Source organism: Phocoena sinus, chromosome 16 (assembly GCF_008692025.1).
Source record: "Phocoena sinus isolate mPhoSin1 chromosome 16, mPhoSin1.pri, whole genome shotgun sequence".
Lineage (NCBI taxonomy): Eukaryota > Metazoa > Chordata > Mammalia > Artiodactyla > Phocoenidae > Phocoena > Phocoena sinus.
In genome coordinates, this window is record NC_045778.1 from 4,813,010 (window position 1) to 4,832,292 (window position 19,283).

The 19,283-nt window shown below is 42.8% G+C and overlaps 1 protein-coding gene across 1 annotated transcript in view; it reads right to left on the bottom strand.

Annotated features, from left to right (window-relative positions):
• Positions 1-19,283, bottom strand: part of PCNX2 (pecanex 2) — a 279,402-nt gene that overhangs the window by 83,510 nt on the left and 176,609 nt on the right. The window contains exons 22-23 of the mRNA XM_032608446.1: positions 8,908-9,016; positions 3,447-3,576 (exon numbers count right to left, since the gene is read on the bottom strand). Of these exons, the coding sequence (XP_032464337.1) occupies positions 3,447-3,576; positions 8,908-9,016 (239 nt within the window). The remainder of the gene's footprint in view (positions 1-3,446; positions 3,577-8,907; positions 9,017-19,283) is intronic.

Sequence of the window (19,283 nt, forward strand, 5' to 3'; positions counted from 1 at the left end):
TGTGGGAGATTAGGACTCAGGTGAGGTGGGTCTATATTTGTGCTGTCCTATATGATAGCCTCGAGTCACATGCGGCTACTTAAATGTAAGTGAATTAAAATTCAATAGAATTAAAACCTCAGCCACACTAGCCCTGTTCCAAGTGCTGGGAGGGCTCCCATATTGGACAAGGTGGATACAGAGCATTTACATCAGTGCTGGGCTCTGAGGTACGTCTCCTTGTCGCCCAGGCAGCAGTGTCCCACCGCGGGCTTCTGAGACAGTGGGACCTGGTGCTGTGTCTGGGGAATCAACCAGAGAGCAGGTTAGTTAGGTGGACAGAGGATACGTTTGTCACCAGCCGCCAGTGAGGAGTAGCATTGGAGAACAAAAAGTCTGCGGATTTCAAGACAGCCCAGGCTGGGGAAAACAGACGGGCCAGAGTCACCAGGTAGCTGGTGATTTACTTATCAGTTCCATAGAGTATGAAAACGGTTCCGTTACGGTACAGGGCTCGCTGGAGACTTGCAAAAACCAAAGGCAGCTTTAGGAGGTTTGGAAGAAAAATCAAAGGACTGGAAAGTGAAGGAGCAGGGGTGGAAAGGAAGAGGCGGCCAGGAGAGGGGACAGCAAGTGCCCCCTCATCACACCCCCAGGGTGGGGCTGGCGACCATGGTACCCACTGGCAGATGGGTGGTCACTGTCGTGAGAGGGGAGAATATCTCTCAGTCAGTGGCGGGACGGCGAGTAAACAATCAATTACCCTAACAACTGCTTCTCTGTATCGGACTGAAAAGAAATGGTAGGAGCAGGTACAGAGACACTCACAAATAAGAAGAGGAAAAGTCATTAGTGTTTGAAATAAAAACCAACAGTTTCAGATACAGAGAATGGGCTTTCCAGAGGGCTTGCAGGGATCCAGATGAGATTTCCTGCCATTTCTTTTCCTGGTAACCACCACTCTTACTGTCCTGAATTCCATCACTGATTTTTGTGTGTGTGTGTGTGGTACGCGGGCCTCTCACTGTTGTGGCCTCTCCCGTTGTGGAGCACAGGCTCCAGACGCGCAGGCTCAGCGGCCATGGCTTATGGTCCCAGCTGCTCCGCGGCACGTGGGATCTTCCCGGACCGGGGCACGAACCCGTGTCCCCTACATCGGCAGGCGGGCTCTCAACCACTGTGCCGCCAGGGAAGCCCCATCACTGATCGTTTAAGCAGATGATCACAGGGCTCTGTATTCTGAGGCTTAAACACAAGTTGACAAGAGACTTTCAGCTGGCTGCGTTCGGCATCAGCATCTCTCCCCACCCCTCAGTGGGACTGAACATTTTCCCCACCTTGGCTCCTTCAGAGAGACCTAGGAAAGGCAGGATGTCCTTATGCGTTGCCACAGACTCTGCTGTCCCCTTCTCATCCTAGCACAGCTGACCAAAGCCCCAACATGCAACGGAGTGCTACACTGGGGGAAAGAATGGATCACAACATCATCAATTCTTTGTGAGACTGAATAAGGAAACACTCCAGTAGCCCAGACTTATAAGTAACCCACGTAAACCGACAATTCAGACCTCGGTGTACGGTGCCGAGCAGGTAGCTGAATCCTGGCAGGGAGGAGGCTAAATAAGAAAATACCAAACTTGCGTTGCACAGGCGTTAGGATGTCTCCCCTCAGTAAAAGCATCTCACAAAGATTTCTCCATTCCCCTTTGTACTGGGGAAGCTTAACACCCCCTCCCAGCTCAAAGGGGATGTGTTTTGCTTATCAACTTCCTCCCCCCCCCCCCCCGCCCCGCCCGCCAAAAAAAACTGGTTCCTAACTTATCTGAGAATAGGAGACAAAAAGAAATCTTTTGTGTTACATATCACGTTTAAAATATCTTGCACTTTCTTGCATAGTTAAAAGTACGCAAGATTGCCACACTTCTTATTCACAAGCGTTTGCACTTTCCAGAAGTGCGATTTTTAAGAGCTCCACAAAGGTTCCCCCAAATTGTTTTCTCCTTAAAAAGCATAAAGACAAGCCAGCGCTGGTGGTTTTCTTTTCCTTCTGACTCTGTAAATACGCACGGCATCTCTTTAGACAAATGCCAAAGAGGACTCTTGTTTACGTGCATATTTCAAGACGGCTTCACTCGTACAGCAAAAAGCCCACCTCTCTTAAAAGATGAGGAATCTGTGGGACACACAAGGGGCCTTTCCCACCTCCTGGTGGTCTCCCAGCACTGGCTTACCTTGGGGTGCTCCGGTTTGGTTGGATTTCCCCAGGACCCGTAAATGTGAGGTCCTGGGGATGGGATACCTGTTAGCGTGGGTCAGGTGGTGACAGGGTTTCCGTGCAGGGCAGTCAGAGAAGAATCCCACCAGCGCAGGCCGGCATGATGCTTACTTTGTTCTAGGTGCTTTAGGGCTATTAACTCGTATTCTCCCCACAAGGCTGTGAAGTAGGCCTTATTCCTTTGCCCCCATTTTACAGAAGAGGAGAGAGGCCTTGAGGTCACCAGTATCGAGGGTGGAGGCGAGGTGTGAGCCCAGGCAGGCTGGCGGCCCAGGCTGTGTTTTCATCACGACGCCCTACCACCTGCCCCAGAAGGACGTGCATCTTCCGTGCACATAAACCATCTAACCACACAGATCTCCTAACTTAACGTTGGCCTCTGTGAGACGTGAAGGGCGCATTGTAAAGTGGCAGAGCAGCAGAAAAGGTAGACACGTTACAGAAGATGGATTACGGCTTGGACACAATAGCCCAGGTATGGCTAGTAAATTAGGGCAGATGAGATCTGCAATGGAAGACGACCCCAGCTGGAGACAGGCTGGCCCGCCCCACCTCCTCCTCTGGCTGTTCTCAGGCCCTCCCCCGACAAATCATTAACAACTCTTGAAAGTTACTCAGTTACCCATCACTCCTCCCTTCCCACCACTCCTGAAAACATCACTGCCCTCGCTCCATCACTGTTTGCTTGAGGAAATTCATGACTGACTGGCCTAAACAGTCAAGACAAAGTGCACAAATCATCTTCTACAAGTTTAATGATGCTCAGAAAAAATGGTATGCTCTCCTATGTTGAGCTGCGATGCATGTACACTTGTACATGACATGTATATTTCGAAGGTCCCCAGAAGGGAGCCCTGCCCCCCAGGGGTAATCTCATCCAATGACAGGACCACGGCTCCTGAGACAACCTCTCTGAGGGCAGCTACTGAGAGTGGGTGGTGATATCTCACTTTCCTTCACAACTGGTGAAACCTAGACTAGTACCTGACTGCAAATTTGCCATCGGTCAGGCTTGGTCCAGAGCCTGGAAGCCCCCGTGCTGAGTGGATAACTGGGTGGGTGAAGGGAGCTTGCTAGGGCTGCCCCACAGGAGGGCAAAGCATGAAGCCTGGACTTTTCATAGACAAAGGTCAAGGAGCACCCTGAACATGAATCCTAGGAAAGCGAGTCAGCAACGATTTTAGGATCTTACTTGTAGTTTTTCTCCCAGAATTTCACTGGCCTGACATACGATGTGATAAAAATGACACTCCCGAGAAACGGGCTCAGTGGAGCAGAAAAGGTCGACGTGGCAAACGCCTGAAAGAAAAGCATGGCAGAATCTGAGGATTTGGGGTTAAGGGAAAAAAAGAAGTGTTCATCATTATTCTTCCACATAGTATTTGCGATTTTGACTAGTTTATATGAAAGCCATTTTCTCACCAAGGAAAGAAAGAAGGGCCTACCCGTGATCTCTCTATGTACATATTTGGAAATATAAAACTTTCAATAATATCCTGCTAGGTCTCATTTCACTGAAAACCAAATGATTCTCATAAAAATCCCAGCAGTCTCAGCATGACTCGTGGCAAAGATTTAATATCTAAGGTTTGAAAAGAACAGTTTCTTTTTACTGAGATATCGTTAGCTGAACCAAACACACTGTGGTACATTTACTAAAGTATCAAGCAGCTTTATAAATAATTAAAATTAAATTACACTATGAAAGTAAATAAATAGCATTGTTTGGGAAGATAGCATCTCTATTCCTCAAAGAATCTTTTCCCACTATTCAAAAATATGTATTTTTAAAAATTATACACTGAACACCAATGGCTCAATTCAACTCATGTCTGGTTTATAAGCTAGAAATGTGTACACAAGTCACAGCATGCTGTAGGCTAATTCACCTCCCTAGCACTCTGTATGGGTTTCCCACTTTTTGGCATGCCTCAGTTTTACATACTCTGATCAGAAATGTAATTGTTCAATATTAAAATTAGTATGGCTCTCACTTTGGGCTTAAGCCCAACGAATTGATCTCTGGAAATCTGGGGGAGGTGCCAGAAGGGCTGGTCCCTCCCCAGGCTCACTCCATCATTGGAGAACTTCTCCCGGCTGTCAATCACGGGGCCTTTGATTTGTTAAAGCCAGAGGTGGCAGAGGTCAGTGCGGGGGGGCCAGACAGCCCAGGTTTTACATATGCATATGGTTCCTTGTCCTTCAGGGTGAGGGCTGGGAGGGTTCTACTGCAGGTCTGACCTGATCTCCTACAAGGCTGATTTTCCCACCTGGAAGGGGACGTGGCTGCACAAATGGAGGTCTTATTTTTTAGCCCATGTTTAAAAGGTTCTGGCAGAAAGTAAGAAATGCCTAAATGTCTGTCATAGATAGAAAGATTCTGTGTTTCATTACCTACCAGAGCATGGAAGGGCTTTCCCATATTATCAGTGGCAGGGCTTACTTATGTGATAGGGACCCTCACAGCCCCACTTACATGTAAACACAAAGAAGGGAGTGAGGCTTGCTTGTCTACAGGCACTTCCCAGTGCATTTGCATAGATTTAAGCCCAGAGTTTTCCTTCAGGGGTAGCTGTGTCATTTTTTTTTTTTCATTTGCTATTTATTTCCAAACATCTTCAGAAGTGAAATAACACATCCTCCATTAATAGTGTTGAACTGTCTGGGTATCAAAAAGATCTCGATTGTGCTACAATTTCAATCCGATTCCTTTTATTTTGACCTGGGTTCAAATGCAGAACTCCAGAATAAGGAGCTACTGTGACATCTCTCATGACCCAACAGTTTCTTCTTCATCGGGAAGCCGGAAAGATCTAAATACCTCTGCCACAGAACATACCAATGTAACGATTCTCCTTGTCACAGGAAAGAAAAAAAGAACTTCATGGGAGATGCCATCGAAGGAAGGTACTGAAACACCTGAGAAGCAGAGCGGGGGTCACAGGGGAGATTCCTGAGGAGGGTGTTTGGGTGAGGGGAAGGTGACAGGGGGCACTGTGGGGTTTGCAGAAGATCCAGGACAAAGTTAAGTGGAACTGGGGCTGGGTAGGAGGCTGCGTGGGCCAGCACTGCCGTTCTTTTGGGTTCTAAACGTTTCCCCAAAGATTATGTTATCCGTTTTTTAAATGCCAGAAACAGTTATCCAGAAATTAAGAAACGAGGAAAATACTGCTAGCCTGTAAATAAAGTTCAAATTTGGGAGGAAAGGAAATGAAGCTTAACAGGTCAGAGGTAGGGCAGAAGTGAATAGATGGCCTCAAAGGTTAGTTTATTTAGGGGAGATCAGAAAAGGAATATAGCGCTCTCGGGGAAATACGCAAGATCGTGACTGTAATGGCTAAGGCAGTCCCGAGAAATATGCAGGCTTCTTTATTTTTTGAGAGCCAAGAGGTGGGCCAAAGGGCTAGATGGAGACTCCTTAAAAAGCTTCAGGTTTATCTGAGAACATTTAAAATGAAAATATCAACGTTAATACTTAAAAAAAATAACTGGAAGCTCGAAAGGATATACCAAATAGAGAGCGGCCTTTCCAATACACACATTTAACAGAGCTAATACAGCTAAGTCTGTCTAATTATTAGAAAACAATGGTGCTGCATGGTCTCTACACGTATTAAAAGGGTGAGCATGCCTATCTTTCCCTGGAGGTTACAAGCTCAGAAACTGACAGAGGCTACCGAGGGAGAAAACATGCTAGGACTGGAAAAAGCAATTTAATAATCAGGGCCCCGCTGGTCTGAAAATTAATTCAATTCCAAAATGGAGCAAATTAGCCCCTTCTCAAAGCCAGGATGGAACCCACAGCTTCTTAATAGTGATAAACTCATTAACATTTCAAAATTAGTCAAGATCCAGGGCTGGCATTTAGGAACCTGATGGCCTTGTCTTGACGGCATATATATCTGGTTTCTTTTTTTTTTTTTGTGGTACACAGGCCTTTCAGTGTTGTGGCCTCTCCGGCTGTGGAGCGCAGGCTCAGCGGCCATGGCTCACGGACCCAGCCGCTCCGCGGCATGCGGGATCCTCCCGGACCGAGGCACGAACCCGTGTCCCCTGCATCGGCAGGTGGACTCTCAACCACTGCGCCACCAGGGAAGCCCCTATATCTGGTTTCATAAACGAGCTCATTACATTCTGCACGGTATGATGTCGGGCTCCACATAGCAAATAGCTACCTTCACAACTGATCCAGGATGGGGAAGTGTCTCTGGGTGATGGGGTAGGGGCGCTGGAAACCCTGGAAGCCATCACACAACTGTAGTGGTCAGGCTCCACGGCCACCTCGAAGGGTCTGTAACTTAGCAGAGGCAGGAGGTGGGTTTCACTGACGGGAACAGTTTTAGGCACAAAGCACTGGGATCGACTGTATTCTAAAACTAAATGCCCAATAAAATCTGCATCTCAGATGTGTTCAATTTCTCACGAGAACCAGTCCATTCATCGCGAAAGTGCTTAGATTAACGCCCGCTGTGTTCGGTCTGAGATGGACCCCAGTGCTGCCTTTATCCTTAGAGGAGATATTAAGCGCCAGATGCCATGTGCTTGTGTGTGACCCCTCGACACACATAAAGGTCAGGTAATTGAAAGTTACAGCTTCCAGAACAGTTTTAATTTGGCTACGGAACTACAGGAGCAATTAGTATTACCGGACTCATCCAACAAGGCATAAGGGGCCACGAGAAATGCTACAGATCTATGTGAGACCAAAGTTAGAATAAAATTGGGAATCACCACTTCAAGTCTTAAGTTCTTAGTGCAACTCCTCAACTGCAAATTTACACCCATCTCATCATTTTCATCTAATAAACAGACTTTAAATTCTAGACAGGATACCCGAGACACACACCAGAAATAAATAAAAATCCCCTCACTCTTTCATCTCGCTCTGTTTTAAGGGATTCCGTTTAGAAAACCTAAAATGACTGGCATTCTAGAAAACGTTATAGGAAAGGGGTGATACGCAAGCTCACGCTTTTGTGATCATTTTTCCTGAGCCTGTCCCTCCAAATAACCGTGAAACACTTTACAAATATCAGTGCAGGTCTAAGAATAGGGACACGGAACAATGTGCATTGTGAGGACAGCTCTGGGTATGCTTAATAATTAAAAAAAAATAAGTTGGAAGGACAGCATTTTTTAAAAATCTAGAATGTATTATCACAATGAATATCCCATGTCTGTTTCTATCCCTGTACCCAAAGTTGAGACCCAGGGGTTCCTTAAGAACTGTCTTCAGGAGCCTTATGCAACCTTCAGGAAAGAAAGCTCTGTTTAGCCATTAAAACCGGCTCACAGCACCCCCAGTGGATGCCAGCGGAGAACTGCACTTCACACACATCAGTGGATGAGAATCCCAGAAAGGTTTGTGAAGATGGAGATTCCAGGGTCCTCCCCGCGAAATGTGATTTTTTTTCAATATATGTGCTGACCCCAGGAATCTACTTTTTTAAACAAGCTCCTCCAGGGATTCTGATCTAAGGAGTCCGTGAACCACATCTCGGGATATACAAATTCAGAAAGTATAAATTCACTGGGGGGATCTCCCTGGTGGCGCAGTGGTTAAGAATCCGCCTGCCAATGCAGGGCACACAGGTTCAAGCCCTGGTCCGGGAAGATCCCACATGCCGCGGAGCAACTAAGCCCGTGCGCCACAACTACTGAGCCTGTGCTCTAGAGCCTGCGAGCCACAGCTACTGAGCCCACGTGCCACAACTACTGAAGCCCGCGTGCCTAGAGCCCGTGCTCCACAACAAGAGAAGCCACCGCGATGAGAAGCCCGCACACCGCAACGAAGAGTAGCTCCCGCTCGCCACAACTAGAGAAAGCCCGCGCGCAGCAACGAAGACCCAATGCGACCAAAAATTAAAAAAGAAAAAAAAAAGCATATTTCTGTTTAATCTCTCTCTCTTCAAAAGTATTCTTGATTTTTCTCTTTCTCCCTCTCTCCAAACACATCACGCAGATACACACGCACACACAATTTAGCTATCTGTGTCAAAGTGATCTTTAGAAAGAGCATGTCAAGTTGTTTTGAAGTAAATTAAAACTAATTATCATTATGGAAACACTTAAAAATAGACAAAGAAACCAAACAAAACTACAAATGATAAAATTAGGCTCCTTGGCTAATGATAACAAAACCATAAATTTTTTTTTTTTGGTCTTCAAAAATATTTGGGTAATTCTGTTTGTGCCCAATTCTGGGTTTTTTAACATTCCTCAAGTATAATATAACCAAACTATATTATAATATAATGTTATATGATCGATAATAATATACCAATCCTATCCACAAAGTTCGATAACAGCAAATCAGTTTGCACTATTTTGCACAAGTCAACCAAATCATTTAAGCGGTGACTTTCCATTTAAAAGACATGATATCTTAACGGAGATCTGGTCATTGGAAACGGAAAAATCAAAAGAAATCAAGCCATGCCTGAATACGCATGAAGAAACAGGAAGAGTTCCGAATTAAGAAATTTCTTTTAAGGCTAAGTACCTAAAGGGAATCCACAGTGCCTCCCCAGGTCCCCACTAAGATGTAATCTTAAAGACTTTAAAACCCTTTTACTGCCAGAGTTCAATGAAAAGCTTGCATCGGTAAAATGTGAATCTCAGCTCGGAGGTGAAAACAGAAGCAGAAAGGATACGAGGAATTGCAAAGAGCTGAGCAAACACGTGAAATGAGGAACCCCAAGCCATCTGCCAGGGAGCCATGTAGGTCATGACGAACTGTAGCTTGTGAAGCAGGTCCCTGAGCTGAAAGCAAAAGAAGAGACAGAGATTCATCAGTGATGACAACCACAGTGACAGCTGGGTCACAGTCAAAGTGCCTGCATTAAAGTTAGGAAGGGGCAATGAGACTACTTCTTGTCCTCTTACTCGTACCGTCCTTCGTCCCATAAGCAAGGCAGCTGTTTAAGGATATTTTCAAACAGCAACAAGATGATCAGAAGTAAGGTTGTGTGGTTAATTTCACCAGGTTAATGATTTCAGCCCATAAGTATGGCGTTTCTTAGAGGAACACTCACAGCTTGGTCCTTCCTTCTTCATCCTGGGTCTTTCAGAAGGAGATTCACACAAAACCCCATCGCGATGGACATCATTCAAGTTTTTGTGTATGGATTTCAGTCTTCCTCTTCAGCCACTCTTGCTGAAGAAAATCGCCCCACACCGCTTTGTAACATTGCAAGTTACAAAGCGCTTTAGAAGCCAAGATAGGATATGCGAGCCATTGCATTTGCTAGACAAGCCTGCACAGGAGAAAGCTGAGTTCTGGAGAGAAGTAGTGCATGGAGAGAAGAGACCTTATGTGGACTAAGGATGAACATGAGGGGAAACATGCTCAGTGGTTTGCGCTGGAGATCCAGACTATGAATGTGCCAAGGAGGATGGAGAGGGTCCCCGGCCGTAGACCCCTGCTTTGTGGAGAGAAGTGACTGATGGACCCCAGATGTGAAATTCTACAGCTGTCACTGCTAGACGCAGTCAGGAAGTATCCTACCAACAAGCTTTCGGAACTTGACGTTCACTCTTCATCCATAATGGAGACTTCATTTTTTTTTTTAATTGAAACATAGTTGTTTTACAAAGTTGTGTTAGTTTCAGGTGTACAGTTTAAAGTGATTCAGTTATACATATACATATATCCACTCTTTTTCAGATTCTTTTCCTATATAGGTTATTATAAAATATTGAGTAGAGTTCCCTGTGCTATACATTAGGTCCTTATTAGTTATCTATTTTATATATAGTAGTGTGTATATGTTAATCCCAATCTCCTATCTGTTATCCCTCCACCTCTCCTTTAGTAAACACAAGTTTGTTTTCTATGTCTGTGAGTCTGTTTCTGTTTTGAAAATAAGTTCATTTGTATCATTTTTTTTTTTAGATTCCACATATAAGTGATACCATATAATATTTGTCCTTCTCTGTCTGACTTACTTCACTTAGTATGATAATCTCTAGGTCCATCCATGTTGCTGCAAATGGCATTATTTCCTTCTTTTTTATGGCTGAGTAATATTTCATAATAACGGAAACTTCAAATGGCACGATGTGTTTGTTCCTAGACGGGTTAGCATACGAGACAGTGAAATACATTCACCAGAGCCATGATGTGAAAAGAGAAAAAGATAGACTTCTTAATTAGGCTCAGTAGGTGTTATACAGAACATCAGAAGACCACAATGAAAAAAGACAAAGGCTGGAAAACGGGACCATTGAGGAACGGTTCAAGGAACCAAGGTAACTTAGCCTTTCAGTGAAAGGTCAATCTTGTAATTTTGGAACAAAAGGTGAGGTTATCCTGAACTGTTTCACGGAAGTGTCATGAGGGAAAAATGAGGTTGATTAGAATCCTCTCCAAGTCTTCCTCTCACTATTCTTGTCTCACTGCATTCTCATCAATATCCTGGGTTTGGAGAATAACTTTAAACATCCTTGGACTGGCTACAGAAGATGAACCAAGGATAAATGTTCTCTCAAAGGCACAGCAAACTTGGAGTTCTTAAGAAGTGGCTAGCATCTGGTTGTGTATAGAAGCCTGGGGTCTAGATGTGTCCACTGGGGACCCTAGTCCCAAACCTAGCAGGGAAGAATCGGAGGCAGAGAGAAGGGAAGGGAAGGGGGACAGAGAAAAAGAGAAAGAGGAGAGAGCGAGAGGGAGAGGAAAGAAATAGAGACAGTAGGGAGGATGAGGGAGTATTAAAAAAAAAAAGAGGGGGTGAAATGGAGGAAGACGATGTGAGCGGACCAGAAGAACTGTGAAGGAATGTGAATTCTGGGAAAGAAAAACAAGTGGTTTTTTCCTAGTACCTTTTCACTTTCTTCCCTCTATCTCACTGACACCCACCAGAGACCTGATTTCAACTGGCTTCTGAGTTCTTTCAAAAAGGCCACTTCAGTTTTAGTCCTGCGGTTGGTTTAAGCTTCTTGAACCCTGGATCTGGATGGGACTCCACAGCTGTCAGTGCTTTTGGGATGCTGACAGTTGAGAGAAGAGCAGTTTACTCTCTTATGTCAGCTTGAGGCTGTATCTCTTAGGTTCACATAAAGATTAGTCCTCTCCCAAACCGTGGTTTGAAAGGATACAGGTACCCCAATGTTCATAGCAGCACTGTTTACAACAGCCAAGACATGGAAGCAACCTAAATGTCCATGGACAGATGACTGGATAAAGGTGTGGTGTGTGTGTGTGTGTGTGTATATATATATATATATATATATATATATATATATATATATATGTAAAACATATTACTCAGCCATAAAAAAGAGTGAAATAATGTCATTTGCAGCAACATGGATGGACCTAGAGATGTTCATACTACGTGAAGTAGGTCAGACAGGGAAACAAATATCATATAATATCTCTTATATGTAGAATTTTAAAAAATGATACAAATGAACTTATTTACAAAACAGAAACAGGCTCACAGACTTAGAAAACAAACTTATGGTTATCAAAGGGGAAAGTTGCGGGGGGAGGGATAAATTGGGAGTTTGGGACTGACATATACACACCACTATATATGAAATAGGTAACCAACAAAGACCTACTGTAGAGCACAGGGAACTCTGCCCAATATTCTGTAATAACCTAAATGGGAAAAGAATCTGAAAAAGAATAGATACATGTATCTGTATAAATGAATCACTTTGCTGTACACCTGAAACTAACACAGCATTGTTAATCAACTCTACTCCAATATAAAATAAAAATTTAGAAAAATCACTCCCTACCACCTTACTTCCCACCAGTCCATAGGTGACTTGGGCAGACAGGCCTAACACAGACTCAAACTCTTTTTTTTTTTTTTTTTTGCGGTACGCGGGCCTCTCCCTGTTGTGGCCTCTCCCGCTGTGAAGCACAGGCTCCGGACATGCTGGCTCAGCGCCCACGGCTCACGGGCCCAGCCGTTCCGAGGCATGTGGGATCTTCCCGGACCGGGGCACGAACCCGCGTCCCCTGCATCGGCAGGCAGACTCTCAACCACTGTGCCACCAGGGAAGCCCTGGACTCAAACTCTTGACTCACTTCTCTTAAAAGATACGATTTCCTTTAAAGGCCAATATCATTTCCATTCATTCCCACCATTAACTCAACCAGAGGAGCAGCAAGCTAATTACAAAACAGAAGACGTTCAAACACGTGACTCTAGATTCCATGGAAAGCAGAAGTCCTGAGAAGTGGGGGTGGACTCTTTTGTATTAACTTGCTCCTTTATGCCCTAACCAAACTCTATCAGGCAAATGCCTCTGGATTTGAAATATTCTGGTCACAACACTGCTAAGAATTCTTAGTCTGCTTATTAAGAATTAGTCCTGTGACTCACGCCTTGGTGAAAATTGCCAAGCATAAGCAAGATGATCTTATGTGATTTATGACCCCCTAGTTGCTCTGAAAATGAATCACGGGTTTTGGAAAGTTACTCCTGTTGGGTTTTCAGGGTATGACTATATCCTGGGAGGCTTTTAAGCCACCTCCTGGAAAAGCTGATAAGTCGGTCCAGGCATTGCAACTACAGTCAGATAGGCAGCCCCAGGGAAAGCCTCGTCTGAGAGTTTAAAGCACTAACAAGTTAAACTTTGCTGCATTATGAGTAAATGAATATATTACCATTATTTTTTGCTTAGCACAGCGACTTGTATTTACACATAAGCAAAACCAGTAATCAGACACATGTGCTCTCACGCTCTAATGGCAGCCAAGGCCCCAGGTATCTTTGCTCGTTTCCTATGTCTCTCTTGGCCTCGTTTTTTGTTTGTTTATGAACATTGTGAAGAATAAGATACAAGCTTTGTAAAAGATGTTCAATATGTAGCTCATCAAATAGACTGTGCTGTTCTTAATCACTGAAGCCAGATCTCCCAAATGCTAGTTCTTTACATACCAATGATTCCTCCACAACTCAGTAATTTAATGATCCTCCAGGAAGCCCACCAGAAAAAGGATGTGCTGGGGATGTGTCAGATGTCAACACAGCACAGAGCATGGGTCTGAGGGCACACTGCCTGGGTTTCAATCCCAGCTGGCACCTTTCACGGGGCTGATAATAGATCCTCCCGACACTGTCATTTTGAGGATTAAGTGACTTCATCTTTGTCAAGTGCGGAGTTTAATAAATACATGTTAGGGCAGGTGGATATCTTATTTTGAGGATGTATTTGCTCACAATCAGGAAATTCTAGGGCCCCTCCTCTAAGCAACTGAAACTTAACTAAATCCGGGACCTCTTATTTTTCAGAGGAGGAAACCAGACTCAGAGAGGCTAAGTGGGCTGCTTAGGGCACACCGTGAGTCACTGGCCCCTAAATCCAGAGGTTGAAATTCCTGGTTCTCTGCCTGGTGATAGACATTTCTACCTCCCAACCTTACCATGCCTCCTTGAGGCCAGGAGCCTTCCTGGAAGGACAGCAGCAGGAAGCAGCTGAGGAAAGGTCTCCTCTACCTACACCTTCCTGCTGACAGCAACGGGGCAGGGTCACAAGTGAGAAGGTGACAAATCGGAGCTGCCGGATTTGTCACTCTCGGGGACCTCTTCTCCATGTACACAGTGATGGAAGGCTATGACCTGTCCCTGAATGCCCTTTTCAGTACAAACGCCCAACGAATGAAAGATGACACTGCCCAACAAGCCCAGTGACATTCAAGTTGTCTCAACAAGGCAGGCTGCTGGGTTACCTGTGCTTCTTAAGAATGGATGGCTCCAAGAAGATTGACATGGCTGACCTATTTCATTCCTAAAAGTGGGGGGAAGGTGTGCTCCACGTTAAAAGACTCAACTTCAAATTTTCTCTTTACATTTCTTCCTTCTCTTCTATGGCTAAGTCAGATGAAAAAAAAAAAGGAAAATGTGTGGGTATCCAAAAATTGATGTCTAAGCACAAAAGGAAGCTTAAATATTGATCATTAATGAGAAGCATTACAGGAGGCACTTTCTGTACCGTATTAGGCCATTGTGTATAAATTAATAACACATTTAAGATGAGTTAATGGAAACAACACCACTAACATTGCCACGTGCGGCATAGCACTGCACTGAAGTACTTTTAATTTTTATTTTATATTGGAGTAGAGTTGACTAACAATGTTGTAATAGTTTCAGGTGTACAGCAAAGTGAATCAGCTATACATATACATGTATCTATTCTTTTTCAAATTCTTTTCCCATTTAGGTTATTACAGAGTACTGTGCAGAGTTCCCTGTGCTCTACAGTAGGTCCTTGTAGGTTATCTGTTTTATGTATAGCAGTGTGTGAGTTTGGGATTGACATGTACACATTGAAGTACTTTAAATAGAAATCCATTTCCATTAGCTATGAACTTGCATCTCCTTAGACAGTTCGAGGTCTCTGTTTTTTTGAAGCTTAACTCATTCCTAATGTTCTGCTGCTAAGATCTTAAATCTCAGCACTTTATGCTTTAACATGCCTATTAAAGCATAAAAAACTTCCCCAATTACCCAAGTATGACTATATGAGAAAAGAAAATCATTGGGGTCTTTTTCGCTGAAAACACTCGGAAAAGATGACAGGAACTCACAGTGGAATAATTCTGGCTGTTTCCCAAAGAAAGACAACATAAATACTCTCACTTCAAATGACCCTTTTTAGAAATATCTTTTCAATCAGGCCTAGACATGCTGTTGTATCTCTGCTCTAGGTAGGAAATGCAATTTGCATAAATTCACAAACTATCTTAACAGAAGTGTCACCCAATAAGGATGACCCAACACATTTCCTTGCTAATATTGATACATTCTGAAAGAAAGCACAGGCCAGCTTTTCTCTGGGGACTTCCTCCCTCCTGCCCCAATGAAATAACTCACCATTTATTGAATGCTCTTATATTGGGCATTATCTTAGGGAACTGCCCATACGCTATTCCATTTGATTAAACTGCAACTCCCCCCCCCAATCCCAATCACTACCTTTTACCCTATTGCTCCAGCCTCACTAGTCTCCCAGATTAGTTCTATCATTTGCCACTTTTTTTTTTTTGCATTTTGTTGTCAAAGTCAGTGAGTTTTTTTTTTTCTCATAAAAATATGCAACTTGTGATTATCAGTGTTCGAACTTGAAGAGGCAGGCAAGGCTGAAAGGAGTCCCAGAGACTGGCTATTGGATTAAAGGTAAATTGAGTTCCAAACGAGAGAGAACGCTGAGGGAGCAGAGACCAGAGTGCTTGGAAGGGAGGTAAACAAATGCGAAGACGTTTGCAGGTTCAAGGGGAACAAGGTGATGAATTCAGTTGGGAGCCCAGCTGAGGGATTGAAAGGTAGGAACAACAGAATTGGGGAAAACTATCAGACATTTCGATGCACGGGTAGGGATTTGGGGAGTAAAAACAATGTTCGAGAAGGAATGGAAAAAGTAAAGCTAGTGACATTTCAAAAGTGGGATACCACTTTTTAGGGAAGGGGGAGCCCTACTTTCATAGAATAACTGGTTGATAACAGCAAAGATGATAAATTTGGGGATATTAGCTTTAAAACATAAATATTCTCAAATGGGGCTGACAATATGAGTTAGAATTGTATAAGTTAAATAAACGTATTCAGGCAGTGGTTACACAATCGTATTTCAGAAGGTGAGAAATGGATTCTATCTCAATACACAATGTGTGTTGGGAGCCTGTTATATAACACACTGTTTAGCAAAGTATTGATGGGCTTCAGGGAGCATGGTAATGCAGAAAGGCTACCATCCCACTGTAAAAATAACATAAATAATCTAAAAAATTGTAAGAAAATATAATTAATATTTGAATTCCAAAGAAGGAAAAATCTCTAACAGTCAAAACCAAAGAGGGAATTTTAAATGAGAATGCTAAGTCTGAACTGACACCATGATGACCCCAAGAGGACACAGGCATGATTATGGGCTGCAGTTGCTGAGGACTTGGATTTTAATGGACTCGAAGGGCAGCGATGCCCACCAAAGTGTGAATTAGAAAAGGCCCACCTACTAGAGCTGGGAGAAAGCACACTGCCTGGTGTAGAGTAGATAAAAATCTATCAACCACAACGTGCCAAAGCCATTGTAATGTAGGGGAGTGGAGTTTAAATGTAGACTACTCCAAAAGAGCAGGAACACAAAATTGAGAGATTAATATTAAAAGTAGTGAAGGGGCTTCCCTGGTGGCACAGTGGTTGAGAGTCCGCCTGCCGATGCAGGGGACATGGGTTCGTGCCCCGGTCCGGGAAGATCCCACATGCCGCAGAGCGGCTGGGCCCGTGAGCCATGGCTGCTGAGCCTGCACGTCTGGAGCCTGTGCTCCGCAACGGGAGAGGCCACAACAGTGAGAGGCACGCATACCACAAAAAAAAAAAAAAGTAGTGAAGGATGACAAAACTTTCTCGTATAAATCGTCTTCAGGGACACTTCCACAACCAGAATATGTAGACCTCCCAATAAACGCCGAAAAGAAAAGAAAAGAAAAAAACTGCATTTAAAGAACTTCATACGCTAACCAAATGTGCTTACTAATAATTTGAGTAACCACTAAATCACTGAAGTTTTCAGACTTTAATGTGCACCAGAATCACCTGGAGAGCTTGTAAATAAAAGATTCTGGTTCCTGCCTGCGGAGGTTCTGATTCAGTAAGTTTAGGATGGAGGCCAGGAATAACCTCCCAGGTGATGCTGACGATGCTTCCTCTGGGGACCACACATTGAGATTCGTTGCACTAAAGGACTAGAAATATAATACTCGATTTCCAAAGTATGAGAGGGAAAGAAGAGATCAAATAAAATTTATTCAATTCAATAGAAGGCAAAAAAGAAGGGGTGGGGGGACAAAGAAAAAGCATTGTAAATAGAAAGCAAAATATAATGACAGAAAAAAGTATAAACATATCAGTAATCAGAGTAACGCAAATGGATACAGTTTGTCTATTAAAATGTAGAGATTCTCAGTCTGTATTAAAAAGGAAAATTGTGCTAAATGCTTTTATAAGAAATATTAAAATGACTTAGAAAGTTTTAAGTAACAGAATGAAAAGAATATATAGCAGGTAAATCTTAATCAAAAGAAAGCTTGCTTACCTATATTAAAATTAGACAAAATAGAATTTTACCGAAAAAGGATAAAAAGCAGTACCTAATGATGAAAGTAAAGAATCACCAGAAGATAAAATAATTGGAATGTATGTACTTAACCATAAGTCTCAAAATATCTAAAGTAAAAATGGACAGAATTACAAGGGAAGATTAACAAATCGACATCATAGGGGGAGATTTTAAGACAGACATCTCAGAAAAATGATGGTTTGGCTAGACTATAGATTAATAAAGATATAAAATATTTGACTAACAGAATTAACAAGCTTTATCTAAGAGATATGTGTATTAGAACCTTGCAGCCAACCAAAAGAGAAAGAATATAACTTTCAAGCATATGGACATTTACAAGAATTGATGACTTAGTAAACCAAAAAGAAGTCTTAACTGATGCTAAGAATTGATATCATGCAAATTGCTTTGCAATTAAGTTAGAAGACAATGATAAAAAGACAGCAAAATAACAATAGCAGCAGCAACCACAAACTTTGCACTCAGATATAATAACAACAAAAACGACACTGAATTAACTAAGAATAAATGATAATCAAAATTAGGAAATGCTTTAAAACGAAAGTTAATGAAAAGCAAGTAATACCAATCACAACCTGTGGGACTCAGCTAAAGCAATTTGTAGAGTAAAAGACATAGCCTTAAAATGTGCATCTTAGAAAACCTTCACAGTTTATATTGGCAGTCAATTTTTTATTACAAAAAATGAATATTGTCAGAAAAGAAAATACAGACATTCTGATCTATTAATGTAAATGCAGAACTCCTCAATAAAATATTTATGAAATGGATCTACAAATACATAAAAATATATCATGACCAAATGTGGTTCATCATATAATGGTTTATTAGAAAAAATGTCAATGCAATTCACAAAAATAAGAAAGTAAAAAAAAAAGAAAGACCATATGATGCTCAACTGATGCAGGAATGATGCACTCCCTCATAAAATTCAGCACTCACTCATAAAAATCCCTCGCAACCTAGTAATATAAAAGTTCTTCCTCATCTGCTAAAAGGTAGCAGTGCTATATTGAAGTAAACACCATATTTAATAGTAAAATGTAAAATTTCAGGATTATTCAGGCAAGATGTATCAAGCAGGATGAATCTGATTAACCTACAACAGAAAAGTGAAAATAGAACCATTAAGGGAGACTAAAATCTAAGGAAAGAGAAAGGAACCTGGGATAATAAGTTATCACCTGTGAAGTGCAATTTGGATCACTGCACTTAATAACTAAGAAGAGAAACAGGGATGATACAGGGGTGAGTGTTCTCAGCAGGTGTAGGCTCCTCAGGCAGATGAATGCACAGCTAACATAGGGAAAAGCAACAGGCCTGATTCTTTGATTTGCCAGCTTTATGCAGCAGAACAAATTCAGACCCCGAGGAGAACATGACAGAAAATATTAGTTCGGTTCATGTTTCATAACCACTAATTAGGGTATCCATAAATGCAAATGAAGTCACCATTGCACGTTTAAACTTTACAATCTACCAAGAGGTAGAAATGCACAAAAGTAAAAATCTTGTCAAGACCCCTGAGAATTGGGAATTAAATTTAATGCTGCATCTGTGTGTGTGTTTCCGCTTGTGGTAGACAGAGGGGTACTGGCTCAGGTGTGTGGGGAGGTGGGTCACTGGGGAAGGAGGCAAGGGTGGACTTCAACACAGAGGAAACAGGAGATGATAAAAGGAACCAGGGAGAGAGGGTTACTTTTGTTCTTTACGTATCTTGCTCAAATGGAGCCTGGAGTGAAGTGGTAGAAACCATACAGTTAATATACACATTCTGCCCTCCTTCCTTTTCAGCTCCTTAGTCCCCTCTAAGTTCCTTATGTTACCTTTCATCCAATTACTGTATGTAGGATAGCCTCCCATCTTTGTTTTGGTTTTTGTTTAGCTTTCTCTTCCCTATGGGGAAAAGGCAGCTTTCTAGATTCTG